Source organism: Callionymus lyra, chromosome 5 (genome assembly GCF_982586985.1).
Source record: "Callionymus lyra chromosome 5, fCalLyr1.hap1.1, whole genome shotgun sequence".
NCBI lineage: Eukaryota > Metazoa > Chordata > Actinopteri > Syngnathiformes > Callionymidae > Callionymus > Callionymus lyra.
The window spans coordinates 16,194,910-16,215,295 of NC_141822.1; the positions used below are offsets into that span (position 1 = coordinate 16,194,910).

At 38.0% G+C, this 20,386-nt stretch overlaps 2 protein-coding genes across 3 annotated transcripts; one reads left to right on the top strand and one right to left on the bottom strand.

Moving 5' to 3' along the window:
• The first annotated feature begins 80 nt into the window (after nt 1–80).
• snx30 (sorting nexin family member 30) lies at nt 81–13,566 on the top strand. Of its 2 annotated transcripts, XM_087791124.1 has the most exons (9): nt 81–350; nt 3,085–3,303; nt 4,457–4,567; nt 4,637–4,795; nt 6,439–6,628; nt 9,440–9,639; nt 10,400–10,489; nt 10,670–10,822; nt 11,924–13,566. In XM_087791124.1, exons 1-9 carry the CDS (start codon nt 219–221, stop codon nt 11,999–12,001), a joined length of 1,332 nt encoding a protein of 443 aa, XP_087647250.1. In that variant the 5' UTR covers nt 81–218; the 3' UTR covers nt 12,002–13,566. The 2 variants fall into 2 exon arrangements, with proteins under 2 accessions (XP_087647250.1, XP_087647249.1); XM_087791123.1 differs by lacking the exon at nt 81–350 and having other exon boundaries at nt 2,902–3,303.
• Nucleotides 13,567–14,042: 476 nt separating this feature from the next.
• On the bottom strand, nt 14,043–19,566 carry slc46a2 (solute carrier family 46 member 2). The gene is made up of 7 exons (XM_087791125.1): nt 18,105–19,566; nt 16,888–17,058; nt 15,925–16,131; nt 15,683–15,854; nt 15,524–15,607; nt 14,706–14,862; nt 14,043–14,637 (listed from the first exon to the last, which is right to left on the bottom strand). The coding sequence occupies exons 1-7, from the start codon at nt 18,567–18,569 to the stop codon at nt 14,580–14,582; spliced, it is 1,314 nt and encodes a 437-aa protein (XP_087647251.1). The 5' UTR covers nt 18,570–19,566; the 3' UTR covers nt 14,043–14,579.
• Nucleotides 19,567–20,386: the final 820 nt, after the last annotated feature.

Genomic DNA, 20,386 nt, shown 5'->3' on the forward strand with positions numbered 1-20,386 from the left:
TGTTTACTTCCGGGTTCGATGGCTGGACCTCCGCAGCTGCGCAGTGGGCGTCAGCTGACAGGAGCGAGCCGCGGGTGTAACATCCTCCAGGGAGAGACGAGAAGAAGAAGAAGAAAAAAATCTCCCTCTTCTTCTCGTCTTAGTTACCGTTACAGTCGCTCAAAACTGGACCGCCGTCGCGTTACGTATCCGGACCGGGCTTCGCAGCGTCCCGCAGGATGAGTGTCGGCGGTCCGAGAGGCCTGGCCAGCTCGGGGCAGAAGCCCATCGCGGAGATCGTTCACCCGCTGTCCGCCGCCGCCGAGGAGCCGCTGTCCCCGGGGCCAGATGTCACCGTGGACGGGGATCAGGTACCGTCTCGCTCCCGCCGCACTCACCCAGAAACAACATGTCCTGACCTCACTACTTCTGTTTAACTCACTCTTTTGGGACCGCCTTTGCTTTTTTTTAAAGCAGTTTGTAGTTTACAAAACACATATCCTGAAGGTTTCTCACAAATCTGGACGATTCTGTCAATTTAACTATGAAGCCAAGGATTATAATGTTTGTAAACATATGTTTATGTAGCCGATAATGTTTATTTTTGCTCGTATAGTAGAATTTGACCAATAGGAAGAAGAACTACACCGACCTCTGTAGATTATTAAAAAACAATAGTTTTATGTCCATTATAGTCTAGTCTATAGTCCATTGATGTCCACATTTTTATTTAAATTATAAGTTATTTAATAAATATGATTCTCCTTCTCTTCAGCAAACCAGTTGTAAAATTGTAATTGTATTCATTATTTATTAGATTCATGCTATTAAATCAAAATGTCTTTTGCCATATTCTACCTAATATAAACATCCTCATGATAGATAGATAAAACGATAGATAGATAGATACGTAGTTATTCTCACGTAGAGAAAATTACATTTTAAGCAGCTTCCATTTCGTTTTTATTTGTTCAGGCTTTTCCTTGATTTTCTGGAACTCCTGTTGTGTTCTCAGTTTTATCTTGATCTTTAAAGTATATACTTTATTGAATATTGTTTTGATTGTTTATGCGCTTTGTGTCCCTGGTCTGGAAAAGCGCTATATAAATAAAAATTACTTACTAACTTACTTACTTACATTTGTAAATAGACATGGTAAGGAAAAATACAAAATGAAATAATTAAATATTGTGCAAATGTAAAAAAGAAAATGGCAAAGATAAAAAGGGGTCCTCAGAAATGTAAATCTACGATATGTTCATATTTTCATCCTTAATATTCACAAGTTGATCTTCATTATAAAGAAAAAAAGTAAATGATTACGTGTCAGAGGGTGTTTTGTCAGCCATTGTGTCAGAGCTCCTGATTTCTCGCGCCACTAATGTCATTAGAATTGTTGGTCTGTGAACGATTGTTCAGCCGGAGTGTGTGTGTGTGTATGTGTGTGTGTATCCCTGCGTGTATCCCTGCTACTGCACTACGACTTGAAATTGATTATTTAAACCACATGTCCAGATGAATTCTGGCCTCTTATCAGCATCTGCTGAATGGTACACAGGTAAAGGTAAATAATCCAGCGATAAGCGTTTAAAACTGCTGATCGAGAGGAGATACTTTCAGTTCTGTGTTCACACAGCAGATCGGAGGAGTTTCGTAGTTTACTCTCAGCTGTCGACACGTTTCCATGACTCGTACTGTAGCCACAGCTCTGTTGAACAGCTGCGTTCTTGTTACATTTCTTTTCTCATTCATGCTCCTTTAGGATACGTTTGGATCACATAGAAATGAAAGGGAACAGATTGCGTCGACTTACACAATTCTATTTATTAAATAAGTTGTAATCATGAAGTTGAAACTAGTAGTTTAAATGTATAGAACAGGGGTACATGAGAAAACGTCTGTATGAGGGCAGACAAATACGCTTAAAATACATCAGATTACATACTTTTCTACACCATATTGCATAATTATGATAACAAGTTATGCCCTGTGTTGTGTTTTTTTTGCGTTTCCTGCTTCAAATTCAATACACAACAGGATACAACTAGATAACATCTCAAAACTCGGCTTAAGTAACTAAGAAAAGCTCCAAAGTTTAAATCAAATCAATATTTGCAGATTTAAGAATGTTTGACATTTTAAAATATTGTTGCAAGATAGTAAAGTTTAAAAATGGGCTGTGGTTTAAGTGTGAGCAAACATGAACAATTGAATCAAAAATGGAGAAAACATGTCTGTGGTCAGTGGGAAGAGACTCAGGGAGAGTTTTTACTGTTGCAAAACAGCAATTATATTGTGTACAGTTGCATGTTTTTCTCCACGTTAACACTGAAATGAGTGCTTAAAATTCTAAGGTGTTTCTGTTCATAGTTGGTCGAGAAAAAGGGACTTTTGGTATTTAAAATCCTGCTGTAAATACGTTCGACATTAAGTAAGTAAGTAAGTAATTTTTATTTATATAGCGCTTTTCCAGACTAGGGTCACAAAGCGCTTAAACAATCAAAACATTATTCAATAAAGTATATACTTTATTTTTTTTAGGTCAAGATAAAACTGATAACACAACAGGAGTTCCAGAAAATCAAGGATATCTGTAGTAAATATAAACGTTTATATATTGAATGCATGAAAAATAAGTTGAAATAATTTATGATATCATGCTCGTACCTTGTGTGTCAGGTTCATAGGGTGCTCCAAGTTACAATAGGCTTAAGACTCAAAAATCGGACCCTTTGTGTATAATTCTTTCGACACTTTAAGCCTCAAGACTTAATTTAAAAGGTATTTAATTATGGTAAATGCACTTATACCTAGTTGACATCTATTCAGAGCAAGTATTTTTCAAAAAAAGGTCAAAATATTTGTGTTTTTGTTTTGTTTCTTCTGACTCTTCTTTAACTGGTCCATGGTTTGACTGAATAAATGAATAGAGAAGTTGTTACGGTCGAGTCTGGATCACTAAGCAGCCGTAACCACAACAACAGTTTCATTCAGAGAGAGGAACTTCAGCATCTGTCCCTTTTGTTACGCCTCAATGTCTCCATGTCTCCGTGTCTCCGTGTCTCCGTGTCTCCTCACCACACCGTCACGTTTTTGTCCACCAAGGAAGCCGGACTGGCCAACGGCACGCCGGTGGAGACGTCCAGCCCGTCCTCCGTGTCCTCGCTGTTCAACCGGCTGCAGCTGGACGACGACCTGGAGGCCGACATTCCTAGGGATCCGTACGACTCCACGGAGACGCGTGACCTGTTCGTCACGGTCGACGACCCCAAGAAGCACGTGTCCACCATGGAGACCTACATCACCTACAGAGTCGCCACCAAGGTGAGCGCCGCAGCTGCGACTTTTTAAAGTGACGTCACATGCAGGAATCACATGTCAGTCGGCGTAAAGAAACACGGATGTCGTAAACCGGTGACATATAAATGATAAAAGATCGTAAAGGTTCTCACTGTGGTGTCAGGATGACGTCGAGTCAGCAGATAGAACTCTACAAACATTACGGCTGAGTAAGGAAAGAAAGTGTTAATTGTTTGAGCGTGTGTGTTAAGAAGGAAAAAAGTGTGTGTTTGAAGATTTACATTGAATGGTTGAATTTAACATTTCAAAAGTTGAAACTTTGCATTTTTTTATTGAATAGTTTTTGGGTTTTTTTTAAGCTTTTGTTGTATTTTTTGGAATAATTTAGTAAAATTATTTCTATTTTAAAAGATTCTTTAAAAAAAAAAGTTTTTTTTAATTAAAACAAGTTTAAATGAGTTTTATATCCTGCTATTATAACAATTTTTAAATTGTTAATTCCCATTAATTGGGAATTAAAAAATCATTATATTTTTGGAATAATTTAATTAAACAATTTATATATATATTGAAATATTAAAAAAATAAAATGGAATCATTTATTTTATAATTTGTTTACTTGTGAACATTTTCAAGTTTTATATTATAGTATTATGAAAAACATTTTATATTGAATTTAAAAGGCTACAAATAAAAATTATTAGGTCATTATTTATTATTTATTATTTGGAATTAGAAAGAAATTAAATGTGTAAAACAAAACAAAATCATTCATTTTGATATTATTCACATAAAAAAAACACAATATTTCAATATAGAAACGATTGAATTCAATTATTTAAATAAAAATATTTCAGTAAATAAATTCTTAATTTGAAAGTATCAGCTGAAATAGATGCTACAATTAGGTGCTTATTAAAAACTCTTTGTAAGAATAAATATACATTTATTTTTCAAACAAGAAATAGAATATTAATCAAAATGAATCAGTTTGTATATTTTTAAATGTATTTACAAATGAAAGATGATCAGTTTTAAGTCCTATTTCTTTGTTAACTTCCACTCTTGGAGTGTTATTGATTTCAGTGGAGAGTGTAATGTGTAAAGTTGTAAAGTACTGAACACTTAATTAGGACGATAACGGAATAAAAAACTTTTCTGGTCGTTCTTTCTACAGACGACGCGGGTGGAGTTCGACCTGCCGGAGTACTGCGTTCGCCGGCGCTACCAGGACTTCGACTGGCTGAGGATCAAGTTGGAGGACAGTCAGCCGACTCATCTGGTTCCTGTAGGTGACCTCAGACGCTCCCGGCTGCTGATTTACTCTGACATCTGACTTCCTGTGACGTCTGTCCAGCCGCTGCCGGAGAAGTTTGTCATGAAGGGAGTCGTGGACCGTTTCTCAGAAGACTTTGTGGAAACACGTATGAAGGCTCTGGATAAATTCCTGAAGAGAGTCGCAGACCATCCTGTTCTGTCCTTCAACCCTCATCTACACGCTTTCCTCTCCGCCAAGGTCAGAGGACAAACTTTAAAAATATATATTTATTTTTGCCCTTTTTTTGTACAAGTAATTGTGTTTAAATAGCTTCGTGTTCGCGTTGAACTAGACGCTTATAAGACCTAACATTGTGACTTCTTACATGATAAACCTTTTTGCCACTGATGACATCATCTATATTTCACAAATTATATATTTATATATATTATAAATCATATATTTAATATAAATAATTATCAGCTCCTATGATGACTTCCCTAATCTCTAATTTAGACAAAAAACAACACAACAAAGTATAATATTTAGCAAGGAAAACTTTATTAACAGTGTTGGAACACAAAATTGGATTATTTTGTGAATCAAATAAAATAAATGAGATAAAAGAGATACATTTAAATACAGTTATTTAAATAAAACAAGAAATCTTAGCAAAAAATAACATATAAATAATGAATAATTAAATACAAATCCATTTTATAAAAATACATTCAATTTAACTAAATAATATTCATGATGTGGACAGCAGACGGATGTGTATCACTGGATTACTTGCTTTAATCCTATATTTTGAAATGATCAATTTAAAGCTTCCACTTTGATAGGGATGTTCAGTTCAACAACCTTTTGGTGATCAAAATAAAAAAGTTATTATAATTATGTTTTATAAACTCTTTTTTTTTTTAATTGACTTTGTGCCAATCATTTTTAAATTCCTTGTTGTTGTTATTTTGATTTACTAATATACTAAATGTATCCAATTTTAATGGGTTATTTTTAAATTAAAATGATGTTTCATCTCAACATTAACTAAGTCATTGTTAAATAAATTTAGTTATTATTCCACGAATTAATGTTATTATTATTATTATATTAATGTTGTTGTTTTATAAAATGAATCCCACAATACATTTTTTTTCATTAAATATTTATTAAAAAAAACCTCTTGTGTATTCACTGTAAGTCAGAGACACACAAAATGTAATTCTCAAACACACAGGGTCACATTCAGCCACTTCTGCATGTTTGACACATTAACACACACATTATGAGGATTTACTGTAAGTGAAAAAATACAACTTTAATTGGGAAAAAACTAATTTAAGTGAATCACACGACTCTGGGAAATATTTAGAGCATGTGTTCCAAATGTTAAACGGATGTTAGGACTCCTATCTCAAGTTTAAAATGCAGTATCAGTCAAACAAGTCAGTGCTGTTTAAACGGATCCTACAGTAATGAATCAGCGGTCAGTGTTCCCCAGACTCACAACTCTCACTGGCCAGACAAACATCTCATGTCGGACGGTCACATGACTCCTCCAGGCTGTGCCGTGCGATTCTGTATGGAATCAATAGGTGTCATCGACGGCCACGCTGCAGTGAAACAGATCTAGTGAGGCTGTGCTTCTCCTCTACATCTGCTATTACTCTCCAAATGTGAAGCTGCAGACGAGGACATGATTCCATCGATCCCTGCAGGCTAATGAGCTTGTTCTGGCAGCAGAAGAAGTGGGTTAAAAGACGCACATACAACAGGAAGTGGGATCAAAAGGCATTATTTATCTCAGCGGGAACAAAAATCTGAATTATTAACACACCATGTTTAATTGCTGCTTGTCTTATGCGGTTGTGTCGATGGTTTGGTTTATGTGTGTTCAGGACCTGAACAAGCGTCAGGGTCTGGCTCTGCTGACCAAAGTGGGGGAGTCGGTCAAACATGTGGCCGGCGGCTACAGGCTGAGAGCGCGGCCGCCCGAGTTCGGCGCCATGGGAGACTACCTTGACACCTTCACCCAGAAGCTAGGAACCATCGACCGGATCGCTCAGAGGATCCTGAGAGAACAGTCGGGTAACTACCAACTTCAGTCTAACACAGTTGGGTTCAATTTTAAGGGGAATTTCTAGGTGAGTCAGAAAGTGGTGTTTTTGTCATAGTATTGTCGAGTACTTGACTCTGGTGGTTCAGAATTTACAGACCACATGAAAATATGTCCAAACGTCAGCTCTTTAAAAACTGCTGGAGTCAACTGTATCCTCTCATCCACAGTCTTTGCCAGGATCCTTAACCTTTGTATTATCTCATGGTCATGGTGACCAGAGGCCCGAAAACAAATGTGTTTGTGGTATCCCTTGTGTTATCTCATGGTCATGGTGACCAGAGGCCCGAAAACAAATGTGTTTGTGGTATTCCTTGTGTTATCTCATGGTCATGGTGACCAGAGGCCCGAAAACAAATGTGTTTGTGGTATTCCTTGTGTTATCTCATGGTCATGGTGACCCGAGGCCCGGAAACAATTGTGTTTGTGGTATCCCTTGTGTTATCGCATGGTCATGGTGACACGAGGCCCGGAAACAATTGTGTTTGTGGTATCCTTTGTGTTATCTCATGGTCATGGTGACCCGAGGCCCGGAAACAAATGTGTTTGTGGTATCCCTTGTGTTATCGCATGGTCATGGTGACCCGAGGCCCGAGAACAAATGTGTTTGTGGTATCCTTTGTGTCATCTCATGGTCATGGTGACCCGAGGCCCGGAAACAAATGTGTTTGTGGTATCCCTTGTGTTATCTCATGGTCATGGTGACCCGAGGCCCGAAAACAAACGTGTTTGTGGTATTCCTTGTATTATCTCATGGTCATGGTGACCAGAGGCCCGAAAACAAACGTGTTTGTGGTATTCCTTGTATTATCTCATGGTCATGGTGACCAAAGGTCCGAAAACAAACGTGTTTGTGGTATTCCTTGTGTTATCTCATGGTCATGGTGACCCGAGGCCCGGAAACAATTGTGTTTGTGATATCCCTTGTGTTATCGCATGGTCATGGTGACCCGAGGCCCGAGAACAAATGTGTTTGTGGTATCCTTTGTGTCATCTCATGGTCATGGTGACCCAAGGCCCGAGAACAAATGTGTTTGTGGTATCCGTTGTGTTATCTCATGGTCATGGTGACCCGAGGCCCGAAAACAAACGTGTTTGTGGTATTCCTTGTGTTATCTCATGGTCATGGTGACCAGAGGCCCGGAAACAAATGTGTTTGTGGTATCCTTTGTGTTGTCGCTGGGTCCTCAAAGACATTTGTTTTTGGTGACACAAGGGTTAAGCTGTGGAGGAGGTAAAGACCGCTGCCCTCTAGCAGCCCGAAGTTTTAATTGCAACACAAAAATGAACAAACGTTGTGAATATTTGCTTGTTAGTCGTAGATAAAAAACAAAAGAACTATGATTGAAATAAAATCTGATTAGAAACCCCCAAAAATCGAGGTAAAATAATCACTATACTGCTGTTTAATATCGGTACAGTATTGTTGAAGAATTGCGGTGTTTATTTACATTTTCTCACACAACTTTTTTTCTTTACCACTTTAACCAGTGTGCTGATGGTGCATTTTCACACCCTCCCATTGTTACTTCCGTGTGTCTGTAGAAATAAAAAGTTAAACCTACTTCTAAAAATGTATTTATGTTTCACATGTAAGTCAATGAAAAGAAAAATATGTTGATTCATCGGGGAAATAAGTAAGAAATAATCACGTTCTATAAAGACAAGGTTAGACGAACATGGCGACAAACGCACAACTTTTCTTCAAACTTGACCTATTTAGACATCTCTCACTGTAACTTATCATAACATGAATTCCAGGGAACAATATCTCCTTCCATCTGAGTTTTTACAGCAGAGGTCACGACAGGAAGTGTGTGGTAACGACAGAGTTTTTCTTTTCCTCACTCTGTTGCAATGTCGTCGACTAGAGCGAGACTTGCTGGCAGTTTCACGTGTTGACTTCTTGTGTTTGAGTGATAAATGTCAGCACTTTGCAAAGGGAGGACTCTTTATTAGCTGAGCCTGTGCGACGGGTTTCAGGAAGAAAGTTAAACGCAGGGTGCTCTTTAAAATCATGTAGTCCTTGAGCTGGGACTAACCAGAGGCGATGCCTACACGGTGAGGCGTTTAGAGTTCATGTTGACTTCGTGTTCATGGGAGCTGCGGGTCGAGAAGGCTGAAAAAAAACAACTGGACTAAGCAACACTTAAAGTTTTCTGCATCAGCACAGTCTCATGTTTGCAAATCCTGGATGAGATTCATGATTCATTCACTACTACTAAGTCATCAGAGTAAAGTCAAGATATAAATGTAAGTAAGTAAGTAAGTAATTTTTATTTATATAGCGCTTTTCCAGACCAGGGTCACAAAGCGCTTAAACAATCCAAACAGTACTCAATAAAGTATATATTTTAAAGATCAAGATAAAACTGATAACACAACAGGAGTTCCAGAAAATCAAGGAAAAGCATGAAATGTAAATTATTTTTTAGTGTTGTGTTGGGAAATATTAGCGTATGTGGCTATGATGGTTTATCAATATACTTTCTAAAGAATTCTCAATATATTTATAAATAAACAAGCTTTATTTTTGTAGTAGCTTGTTCGTTATGAATTTTAAAAGTAGCTCACATGGTTAAAAAGTGTCAACACACCTGGTATTGCTGTGCACGTCTCACAACTTGCCATAAAACAACAAAAAAAGTTCAGTAGCTCTTGTAGGACGATGATCACAGTGTTTGAAAAAATGGTCTTGTTTGTTTTATCATTTAAGATGTAAGATTTTGTTTTAGCTACACTAGTTTTTGCTCATTTGTGTGTTTCCTGCCTTCTCTGTTTAGAATACCTCATGGAGTTGCGGGAATACGGAGGCGTTTACTCCACCTGGTCCCACTCAGAGGACGTGTTGCAGCGCCCCCTGGAGGGTGTGGCCGGCTGCGTGACGACGTGCAGCGGAGCTCTGGAAGACCTGAGCGAGAGTATGGGTCAGGACTTCCTACCTGTGCTCAGGGAATACAGTCTCTACGTGGAGTCGATGAAGGTGAGCTTCTGAGAGGGGTTTTTGAAGGCGACGCTTCCAGTGAGAAGATAAATTAAATCAGTGAACACAAGCCTGGTTGCTCATTTAAATCCTTCACTGAAGGTTTTTAAATGCTCATGATACGCCCTCCATTCATCATTAGTGGTTGTTGCAAAACTCTGTAGTGAGAATTCTGACCCGCTCTAGTAGGAGGACTCACATTTCCCTGATCTTTAAGACTCTAAGACTTTAAGACTCTTGGCTGCCAGTTTCCTTCAGGATCAATTTAAAAATTCAGATTTTTACTTGCGGACCATCTTGCCAAAGCTGAGGAGCAACAGCCTGGAAGAATCTCTCTTCTGGTCCGGAAGCGTGTGCTCGGAACCATCAGACCCTGGTCCGTGAAAAGCGCTTTAAAAATAAAGATAACTGACTTACTTACTTCTGTTACTCAACTAAATGTTCGGGAAATGTTGATGATGCAACAAACAAGTTAGATTTAGATGATGATGCTCTAAATTACCATCTGGATCCTCAAATCTTTTGAAGATTTGTCACTCTCTGTGGTGGAGAAAGAGACTGTCTGTTTTAAAAGCCCGTTTTAAATCATTACTGCCCCCTGTTGTCCCGTTGACAACCTTTTGCCAAGTTCTAAAAAAGGGTTTTAACGTTTTTAAATAACAATGTTAAAGATAAAAAGTATTGAATAGAGATGGAGAAAAGAATGTAATCACACGATGTTATTAATACCCGACCCTTAAACAATGATTTTCTGACCCAGAACGTGTTACGGAAGCGAGACCAGAGCCAAGCGGAGTACGAAGGACGGCTAGAGGCAGCAGTGCTCCGTAAACAGGAAGACAAAACGCCGGTAAGTTCTGTCTCTCTCGTCTCACTTCACACGTTTTAAAAGCATTGATGAAGATCGCGGCTCTTCCTCTGGTCGTATCGAGTGAGTTAATGGTCGCAGACGAACAGCAAACGGCTGAAAGCTTCCTCTCTCCTAACGCGGTTTGTTTGAGTCACCGACACTTTGTCTGTCTCCGGCCAGATACCCGTGGAGGTGGAGAAGTGCCAGGACAAGGTGGAGTGCTTCAACGCCGACCTGAAGGCCGACTGGGATCGTTGGCAGAGCAACAAGAGACAAGACTTCAAGCAGCTCCTCGGGGGAATGGCCGACAACAACGTCGGCTACTATGAAAAGGTACCGCAGCTGGAGAAACGTGGGATTTTTAGGCTTGTCGCTATAAGATTGTTTAGGTTTAAATACGTTTTTTGGATCTTGTCTAGGATTATTCTAACACAGTCCTTATGGGTCTGGTTACATAGTTATCTCAGGGTTCGAACCATGTTCAGATTATTATGATGATGATTAAACTTTTTATTTTATGTATAAAAATAAGCAAACTCTGTAGCAGGGATACACATTTAAATTAGAGCCAATAGAACGAACGGACAAACACTTTAAAAATGTATAAATAAAAGGACATTTATAAAGGTTATGATTGAACATTATTTAATCTTTAGAATTTATTTCATTAAAATATGCGATACAATATATTAGGTAATATTTCATTTTAATATAAATTAATTAAATATTGAATTAAAAGAAAATTCTACCCATAAAATGAACGAATAAAAGGAAGAAAAGACCAGAATAAATATCTCTTTTACATACTGGCTTCTATGTGATGTCGCCTTTTAACCCTTAACTGGATTCATCAATGGACTTTTACTCTCCTTTATTTTCAGTGTTTTATCATTTTATTTAATACTATTTTCCTTGAATGGAACATGTGTTGTTTTATCATGTTTTACTATTATTTTTACTATTTACTATTTTTAACTAAAGTTGTTTGCTTTTATGTAAAGCACTTTGTAACCACTGTTAGAAAATCTCTATATAAATAAAAGTTTTATTAATATTATTATTATTATATGTACAGTTAAACCTGTCATAAAACTGATGTATAGCCATCAAAAACCTTTCAAAATGGTCCGTGTGGGGAGCAGTTTCCTTGAGTGATGATGTTACCTGATGATATAGTGATTTGTAGTGAGAGTGTAAAAGGGTTGGTGAAAAGAAATTAATTCTGATCCTTAAATGCAACATTGTTGTTGGCTTCTGATTCTACATGATAGTATATAATTATCTGTTTTATATTCAAACATTTCATTTTCACTTGAAATCTTGGTCTGCATTTTCACTCAAAGTATAAATGTTTCAATAATTGATTTGTCTTTCTCCTTCCCGTCCTGACCCTTGACCTCCCTCCCTAATGACCCCGCTCTCACGTCCGTACAGTGCCAGGCGGCGTGGGAGTCGCTCATAACTGTGCTGCAGGACAAACCGACTGAAGACAAAACTAGTGAGACGAACTGAAAGCTCTCGTCGTGGCTTGTCGTCTGTTGTTTTTTTATACACTCGCAAACACAACCACACAACGACCTTTTTCATTGACCAGGCAAAAAAAATGTGACCTGCTGGACCAAGCAGAGGATCTAACAAACGGTGCGTTCAAGGACAATGTGGAACACCTTGTTCTATATGTTTTTGTTTTTTTCGTTATTTCAGATTTTCTACTTTTGTTGCCAATGATTGCTTTTCTATCCTTTGCTCTCAGACAATTGTGTGTGTGTGTGTGTGAATGTGTGTTTTTTTTCCTCTGTACCGAAGTCAACTCATAATATCAAATATACTGATGGGGCGTTTGTTTCACTCCTTAACCGACATTTAAATGTCATATTTTTTTTGATCCCAATGAGAAGCTGCTTGACATTAACATTCAAACTGTTCTGCTGCTTAAAGTGAGAATTGAATCGGTAACCAAATGTAAGCAGGTATTTTGGCGCTCCCTAGCGGCCAACTGGCACAACTACAAAAAAAGACTCACTTTTTAAGAGATTACGTTCTGCAATAAAATCTCAACTCACTCCGCAAGGTAAAAAGACGCAAGATTGATTTGTATGTTGAAGAGTTTTCCGAGTTATCCTCGTGTCAAGAGTTCAAACTGACGAACAGTTATTTGGATTTCTCTCAATATATTTCCTTTCAAACGGTAACCATCCCTTTAAATATATCCCAGATCAGTGTAGGAGTCTCGGCAATCAATAGTTATTGATCATTTATGCATTTTTACCCTTCTAAAATATTCCATAAATCTCATTACAAATAGCTAAACTTAATTTAATATTTTCACCGATTCAACTTCTCTTCACATATGAAGGAAACCAAAAAAAAAGATTTTTTTTCCTGACAGAAAAACTCTACTTTATTGAGCCCAAAGAGAAGAATGTTTTTGATCCACAGAAAGACTGAATGGTGTACATACAGTTGAGTTAAGCTAGTAGCATGCCTGTCAATCATCTATTATTTCCACGAATAAAAATCCACTTATGACCAAATGTACAGCCAAGTCTATTTTTGTACAGTCTATTCCATAATATATATCTATATCTATAGACATAGATATATATATTATGGAGGGCCCCAAAAGACTTCTGAATCCGAGCATCAAGAATATTTCCTGGTGGTGTATAGAAGGCTCGTGTTCAACTGCTGATTTATCGTTGCACTAACTGTAGCTTCACAGATTCCTGCTGAGACTAACTTCAAAACTAAATTCAATGTTTGTTGTTTAGTGACCAAACGAGCAATAAATAATCCGTACAAGTGAAAAAAAGTAAAAAGAAGGTATTTCTGCCAGTGTCTGAACTTCTCCCTCCTCCGTCTTCCTTCCCGTCGCATTTGAAGCACAGAAACGTCTTTCTTTCTTTCCACTGTCTTGTTTCGGTTCCTCCTCAGTGTGAAATGTTTACGTTGTAGATTTGGAAACGTCGTGTAATTATATTCCGAGGACAGACGTGTGTATATAAATGTTTGAAACAGTTACCTCAAATGTTTTTGTGATATAATGGACCAATAATAAACATAATTCTTGCATTTGACTCATTCTTGTCATTCTTGATGAATTGTTTAACTGTGCTTGTAAGAGGCTGGCCTCCTTTCCAGGGTGTCTCCTCCCCCTCTTAACTATGTAACTTTGTCTGAGCGTGTGTCATGTGACCACATCAGTGGATCAGCGACAACTGACCAGAACATGAAACCACAAACTGACAAAACAAGTGTTCATCTTGGGTTCATGCTGTATCTGACAATGGCGCAACATAGTTTTTATAGAATGCAGTTTCACTTTTTTTTTTTTACACTGATTTTCTTATAGGGGTGGCTGTCTATCCCAGCTCCTTGGGGTAAGAGGCAGGGAAAATACAAACTTGGATATGTCTTCACAACCATGTAAATATGCAGTGGAATGAATGAAATAAGTAATTAAGTTGCCTTAAGTTAAATTAATTAATCAACTATTATAAAGTGATAAAACTGTTCAAACCTGATTTTGAGCAAGTATAGACAAAAACAAATCTTAAAATGGTAAAAATGTTTTTATTTCAAACAATTGTCTTGAATGTTTCTGTGCAAACTTGTCATCATAACAAATAAATAAACATGTGTATCCAAAACACACAAAACAAATAATTGAATGCCCTTTAGATGTGCAACTTATTATATTCCTCAGATTTCAGGAAAAACTGCCAGATAAAAAAAAACAATCAAAATTATTCATGTATTTTTCTATTCATTAATTATGAATATGTAAATGTAACAAGAGATTTCATCATCACTTACTTTCACCTCCTTATCTACTGATCAGTTTAAAAAAATATATACTTTACAAATACAACTTTCATTAGCACAAAGTTTGTGTTGATCAAAAGTAGCCGTCGGTGTAAGATGCAAACAAAATTAGGAAACAAAACTGCAGTAATCAGCCTGAGTGTACTTCACGCAGTAATATAAGATGATAAAATATTTTAGAAAGTGCTTTTGTAACAATTCCTGCATCAATGCATCTTTTCAGCCTGGAAACAGGAAGTAGAAACAGGAAGTAGAAACGCAGACGTCACTCTGCTTGACCTCCGTCGTGACGCTTCTGTTGACCGGACCTGCAGCCGACGACACTGTGACGGAGAAAATAAAAAAAAAGGGGTTCAGTCGAATCCTTCCCTCACATCGACGATGACCTCACCTGACGGGGACCATGGCCAGCACCGTGAGCATGCTGGCCACCAGGAAGACGAACCCGGGGTACCAGTCCAGGGTGCTCTGGTAGATCCTGGTGAAGGCCGGCAGGTACGCCAGACTCGCCAGTCTCATGGTCGTCTGCATCAGCGTCAAAGTGATGCCTGGAGGGTCGGATTCAATCAGACCAGGGGCCAAAAATCTTTTAGCCCGAATAAATCCTTAACCCTGACGTCTGTACAGGTCACTACTGTGGTCCCTCGCAATATCGTGGTTTACCTTTTGCGGTCCACAGCTAAAAAATAAATCTCTTCTTCCCCTTTATCCCGGAAACCAAAACACACTTTTCCCTACTCAAGACAATGAGTCAGTCGCTCAGTCATGACACTTTTACTGACCTCTGTAACACCCTGAACATAACCACTACGAAAGAAAATACATCTTTCATTCATTAAATTAAAAAACAGGGAAAACGATGTTTGGAAAGAGGGTGGGGAGGCAGCGCTATCAGAGGAGCTGTAATGGGCTGAGTTAGGTCATGTTTTTTAAAATGATGTAGGTTTATAAACTGTGTGAGAATGTGGGCAGTGTCAATGAAAGTTTAGGAAAGGTTAATAACGAGTTAATATGAGGCCTAAAAATGTATTTAAAAGTGAAAAAAGAACGTAACCCCCTCAATAAACGAGGGGCCACTGTATGATCTTTACTTTTATCTACTTTGATGTATAGCAAACCATTTGGCGGGCCAGATTTGGACCCCTGGGGGCCACAAGTTATTGTGTTCTCACAAGTAAAATCTCTTCTCGTTGTGTGTCGAGTTCTCACCGAGTGAAGACTCCGGCACCTGCTGTGACAGCATGGACCGGATCGTCGGCATCGGGATGAGAGCCAACATGGTGATGGAGCGAGCTGAGGGTTTAAAAAAAAAAAACAAAAAAACATTCCAGTTCTTGGCGTGTCAAGAGTCCACATCTTGTCTCTTACCGACGAAGAACATCCAGGTGGAGGCGACGAAAGACATAACGTACATCCCAGAAGCGAAGGAGATCAATCCCATGAGGATGAGCGTGGTGTCGCCGGCGCAGCGACGGAAGACCATCAGGCCGACGAAGCTGGTGAAGAAGATGCCGCAACCGAAGGTGTTGCCGTAACCCACCTGCGGGGAGGAGAGACCCCAACCGTCACGAGAACGTCACGATCCGAGATAAAAACTCAGTAGTAGTCACCATAGTGGCGTCCCAGCCCAGCGGCTCCTTCAACACGAAGATGCCCAGTATGTCCACGGCGCCGCCGACGGCCGAGTTGTACAGGATGGCCGCCGACATCAGCAGAATCATGTTGACCATGTTTTTAGAGACGGACGTGGAGGCGTCGCTGGAGACGTTGATGATGAGAGGCGTGCTTTCGTCCGACTCCGATGGCACCTGATGGACCTGAGAGAGACGAGAGCAGTAAGTAAGTAATGGTTTTTGTAAAGCTTCTTTCTAGACCACCGCAAAGCGCTTTAACAATCACAAACAATACACAGTTAAAATATATACTATAAAAGGCCAATATAACATGGAGACAAACACAGGAGTCCCAGAAAAATCAGGGAAAAGCCTGAACAAATAAAAATGTGTTAAGATGTTTCTTGAAGGAGTCAGTAGATCATCAACACAGAGGGAGAGGAAGATCGTTCCAAAGCTTAGGAGCAACAGCCTGGAAGGATTTCTCTCCTCTGGTCCTGAACCGTGTGCGAGGAACCATCAGTAGATTCTGATCCACAGACCTCAGAGCCCGAGCTGGGGTGTAAGGCTGGATCGGATCAGTGATCAGTCTGACCATGAATAGTTTTGAAAGTAAGAACCAGAATTTTAAAGTTGATTCTGAAAGAAACTGGAAGCCAGTGAAGAGTTTTAAGGATCGGGTAAATGTGAGTTCTTCTACTAGAGCAGGTCAAAATTGCAGGAGAGACAGCTCGTTCTTGTTAAGACAAGAAAACCACTGTTAGTTGTCTAAACGAGAAGACACAAATGCATAGATAACAAGCTCCAGCTCGTGTTGTGACATCATTTTCCTACGTTTAGAGATTATTCTCAGTTGAAGGAAACAATTTCTGGTCAGTTTTCTGAAGTTTTGAACTAGAACAACAAAAGGCTTATATCCCCTCAGTGCATATATATATATATACGGTCATGAAGACTCACCTGCAGCAGAACTGTAGAGTGGAAGATGGCGGCCAAGTAGAGTAAACTGCTCACGATGAGCAGCAACGTTCCGTCGCCCAAACTTTTGCCGTACGACAGGAACAGATGTCCAGAACAAAGACTGCCCACCAGACCCGCGAACCCGTACAGCATCTCAACAATAATCATTTTCTGGAAGAAAACATTTTTTTTAAATCTCTAAATCAACATTGTATTCCTTCAAGTACATTTGTTGGTTAACTTTAGCTGTTTCAAGTATTAATTATTTTGGTTAAAAAAATATTTACAACGTAAATTAGCGAAAGCTTCGCCTTTTGCTTTCTTTATGTATTTTTTATGTTTATATTAAAAAAAAACTTTTAAAACAAAAAAATGTTTTTTTTAAATTGTCAATTGTTTTCTTTTTCTTTCCCATGCAACCAAATAAAAATTAATAATAAAGCATTTTTTTCTTCTTTTTATGTAATCTTAAAAGAAAATTAAAAAAAGTATTGGAATACAAGTGCATCCATTCTTTCTTTTAGTTCCTTATAAATATATTTACAGTATTTTCAATGATATAAATTGTATATTCTATTAAAGACATTAAAAAAAAGTATTTTAAAACAAATATATCCATCTTTTGTTTCTTTATATAATCAAAAAGATAATAACAAATACAAAGTATTATAAAACAACTCCATTACTTTATTTTTTCTTTTTCTTTTAAATAAAAAAAGCATTTTACATTCTTTAAATCACATTCTTTTTGGTATCTTATATAATGTCAGATATAATTAAAGCATTTTAAAACAAGTCCACGAACTTTCCTTTTCTTTTTCTTTAAAATAAATTATGTATTTAAACACAGGTCAATCATTTTCTTAGATAATTAAAAAATAAAGAATATATAAGAATATATGAATTATAACAATTCAATTACTTTTTTTTCATATATAATCTTAAAGATATTTTTTTATGTTTTACTTATAATTACAGTGTTTGGCAACTACTTTAAATCCATCGATATCTAATATATATTGTAAAACTTATTAACTTAGAATCGAGGCATCAGTTCCTCAGAACTCCATATCGATATATTTCTAAAAAATAAATACATTATCAAAAAGTTGTTCATGTTGTTGACTTGATAAAATAAAATCTACAATAATTCCGGCAAAATATGTGATGTCAATAATACATTCAAAAAAGTTAAGAGTTCTGACTCGACCTCTGACCTTTGAACGCTCCGCCACGGAGGATCTGAGCGAGGTCAGGGTCATGACTCCGGGCCAGAAGGCGCTGAACTCCCCCGACAACCCCAACAGAGCCGCGGCCCCGAACATGGTCTGGAGCGGCAGTCCCAGGCTCAACACCAGCAGCAGCCCGAGCGTCTGCACCAGGAAGCCGCACAGAGGCAGCGCCACCGGCAGCCTCCTCCAGCCGCGGTCGCTCGCCCTCGCCAGCAGCATGGCGGGAACCATCGGCACCAGCTGCGTGATGAGGTTAAAGGTCATGAAGAAGTCCGCCATGGATCTCTGCTGACGGTTCTCCCTGGAGCTCGGGTCCGGGTCCGAGGTGTTGGCGGTTCGGTCCCGTACGACCATCTGCAGGGCGGTGATGAAGAGGGTGAAGCTGAGCTGGTGGAGGACCACCGCCGGCCACACGAGCCTGAGGACCTGACAGACCCGCGGCGGCGCCATGACGAGGAAGACGCTTCTGTTCTGGTCCAGAACCAGAGCGTGAGGAGGGTTTATGAGGAGCAGCACTTCCGCCTTCCACGCGTTCTTTCATCTGGTTTGTCTACCTTGTGAGGAGAGACGGTGTGTTTCAGGTGAGTCAAGGACGCAAACTGACTTTTATTTACTTATTATTACTTTTTATTTCATTTGTTTATATTTTATCACGTCGACCCGGAAGAGCTTTTTTTAATAACTGCATTCTTAAAAAAAAAAACGGAAAAAAAACAACAAAAAGAAACTACATTTCGTCATGTTTTAGTGTCGATGACAAATGTAGAAAAATACTTTTCTTTTTTGGTGGGTATTTAAGCATTTATTTTGACACAAGACACAGGAATGATTTATTTTAAAGTGACAAGTGTAAAGAATCAACTGTCCTTGATTTAATAATATCTTTATTTTCTTGTACAGCACTTTGTATGAACTGATGTTGTTTTAAAGTGCTTTATAAATAAAGTTGCGTTGAGACTTAAGACTATTTTGACTTGTATTACCTGTCAAATGTGTTAAAACAGATTAAAATCACAACAAAAACTCAATTTTGTCATGTTTTAGTGTCGATTGTTGTTAGATGACAAATGTAGAGAAATACTTGTTTTTTTTGCTGTGGATGCAAATATTTATTTTAAAGTGACTGGTGTTTTAACTGTCCTTGATTTAATAATATCTTTATTTTCTTGTACAGCACTTTGTATCAACTGATGTTGTTTTAAAGTGCTTTATAAATAAAGTTGAGTTAAGACTATTTTGACTTGTATTACCTGTCAAAGGTGTTAAAACGGATTACAATCGCAACAAAAACTAAATTTCGTCATGTTTTAGTGTCGATTGTTGCTGTTATTAGACGACAGATATTAAAAAATACTTGTTTTTTTTGCTGGGTATTGCATTTATTTTGACACAAGACATAGGAATGATTTATTTTAAGGTGACTGGTGTTTTAACTGTTCTCGATGTAATAATATCCTGATTTTCTTGTACAGCACTTTGTATCAACTGATGTTTTTTTAAAGTGCTTTATAAATAAAGTTGAGTTGCGAGTTAAGACCATTTTGACTTGTATTACCTGTCAAAGGTGTTAAAGGGTATTTAAACCTAATTAAACTCTACGACTTAGACTGTGTTTAATATTTTGGTCTCTTACATGTCTGAGTTAAACACATCTGATCTATACTATATGATCTTTTTTTTTTAGCATTTGAAATAGTCATTAATAGCAACCAGCCCAATGGGACATCAGGTGGAAGTAGAAGTCTGGTACTCGCTCGTACAAACGCTCTCGGCTCATCTTATTTTGCTGATAGATCTCCTTGCCAGAGGTAGTTAATTACATGGCTTTGTTAAAACATTATAGATATATGACACATGTACAGGCTGAGACAGGTTCTTCAAGATAAACGAGGGCTTTTCCAACTTCCTCATGTCAATCAGACAAAGTTACTGTTGTTTTATTCTTTTTTTTTTAACGCTAATTCTCTTAAGCAGGGTCTGACTTAAATTAAACAAAGAATAGAAATCAGATCTGGTTCAAAGTCACAGATTTTACTTGTATACATGTGAGTTAGTAGAACAGAGTTTACATGTCTGTCTGTACTATTTTTGAAGCACAGAGCTGTTAGTTCGCCTTTATATCTTTGTTTCTGTTTCAGAAGCTGTTAATGATTGATGCCAAAAAGTTCTAGTTATTATCAACAAGGTCAGACGAAGACATCTTTAATCCTCACATTCATTTTCTCACACAAGCAGTGATAGAATTATAACGATACTATACTTGGTTA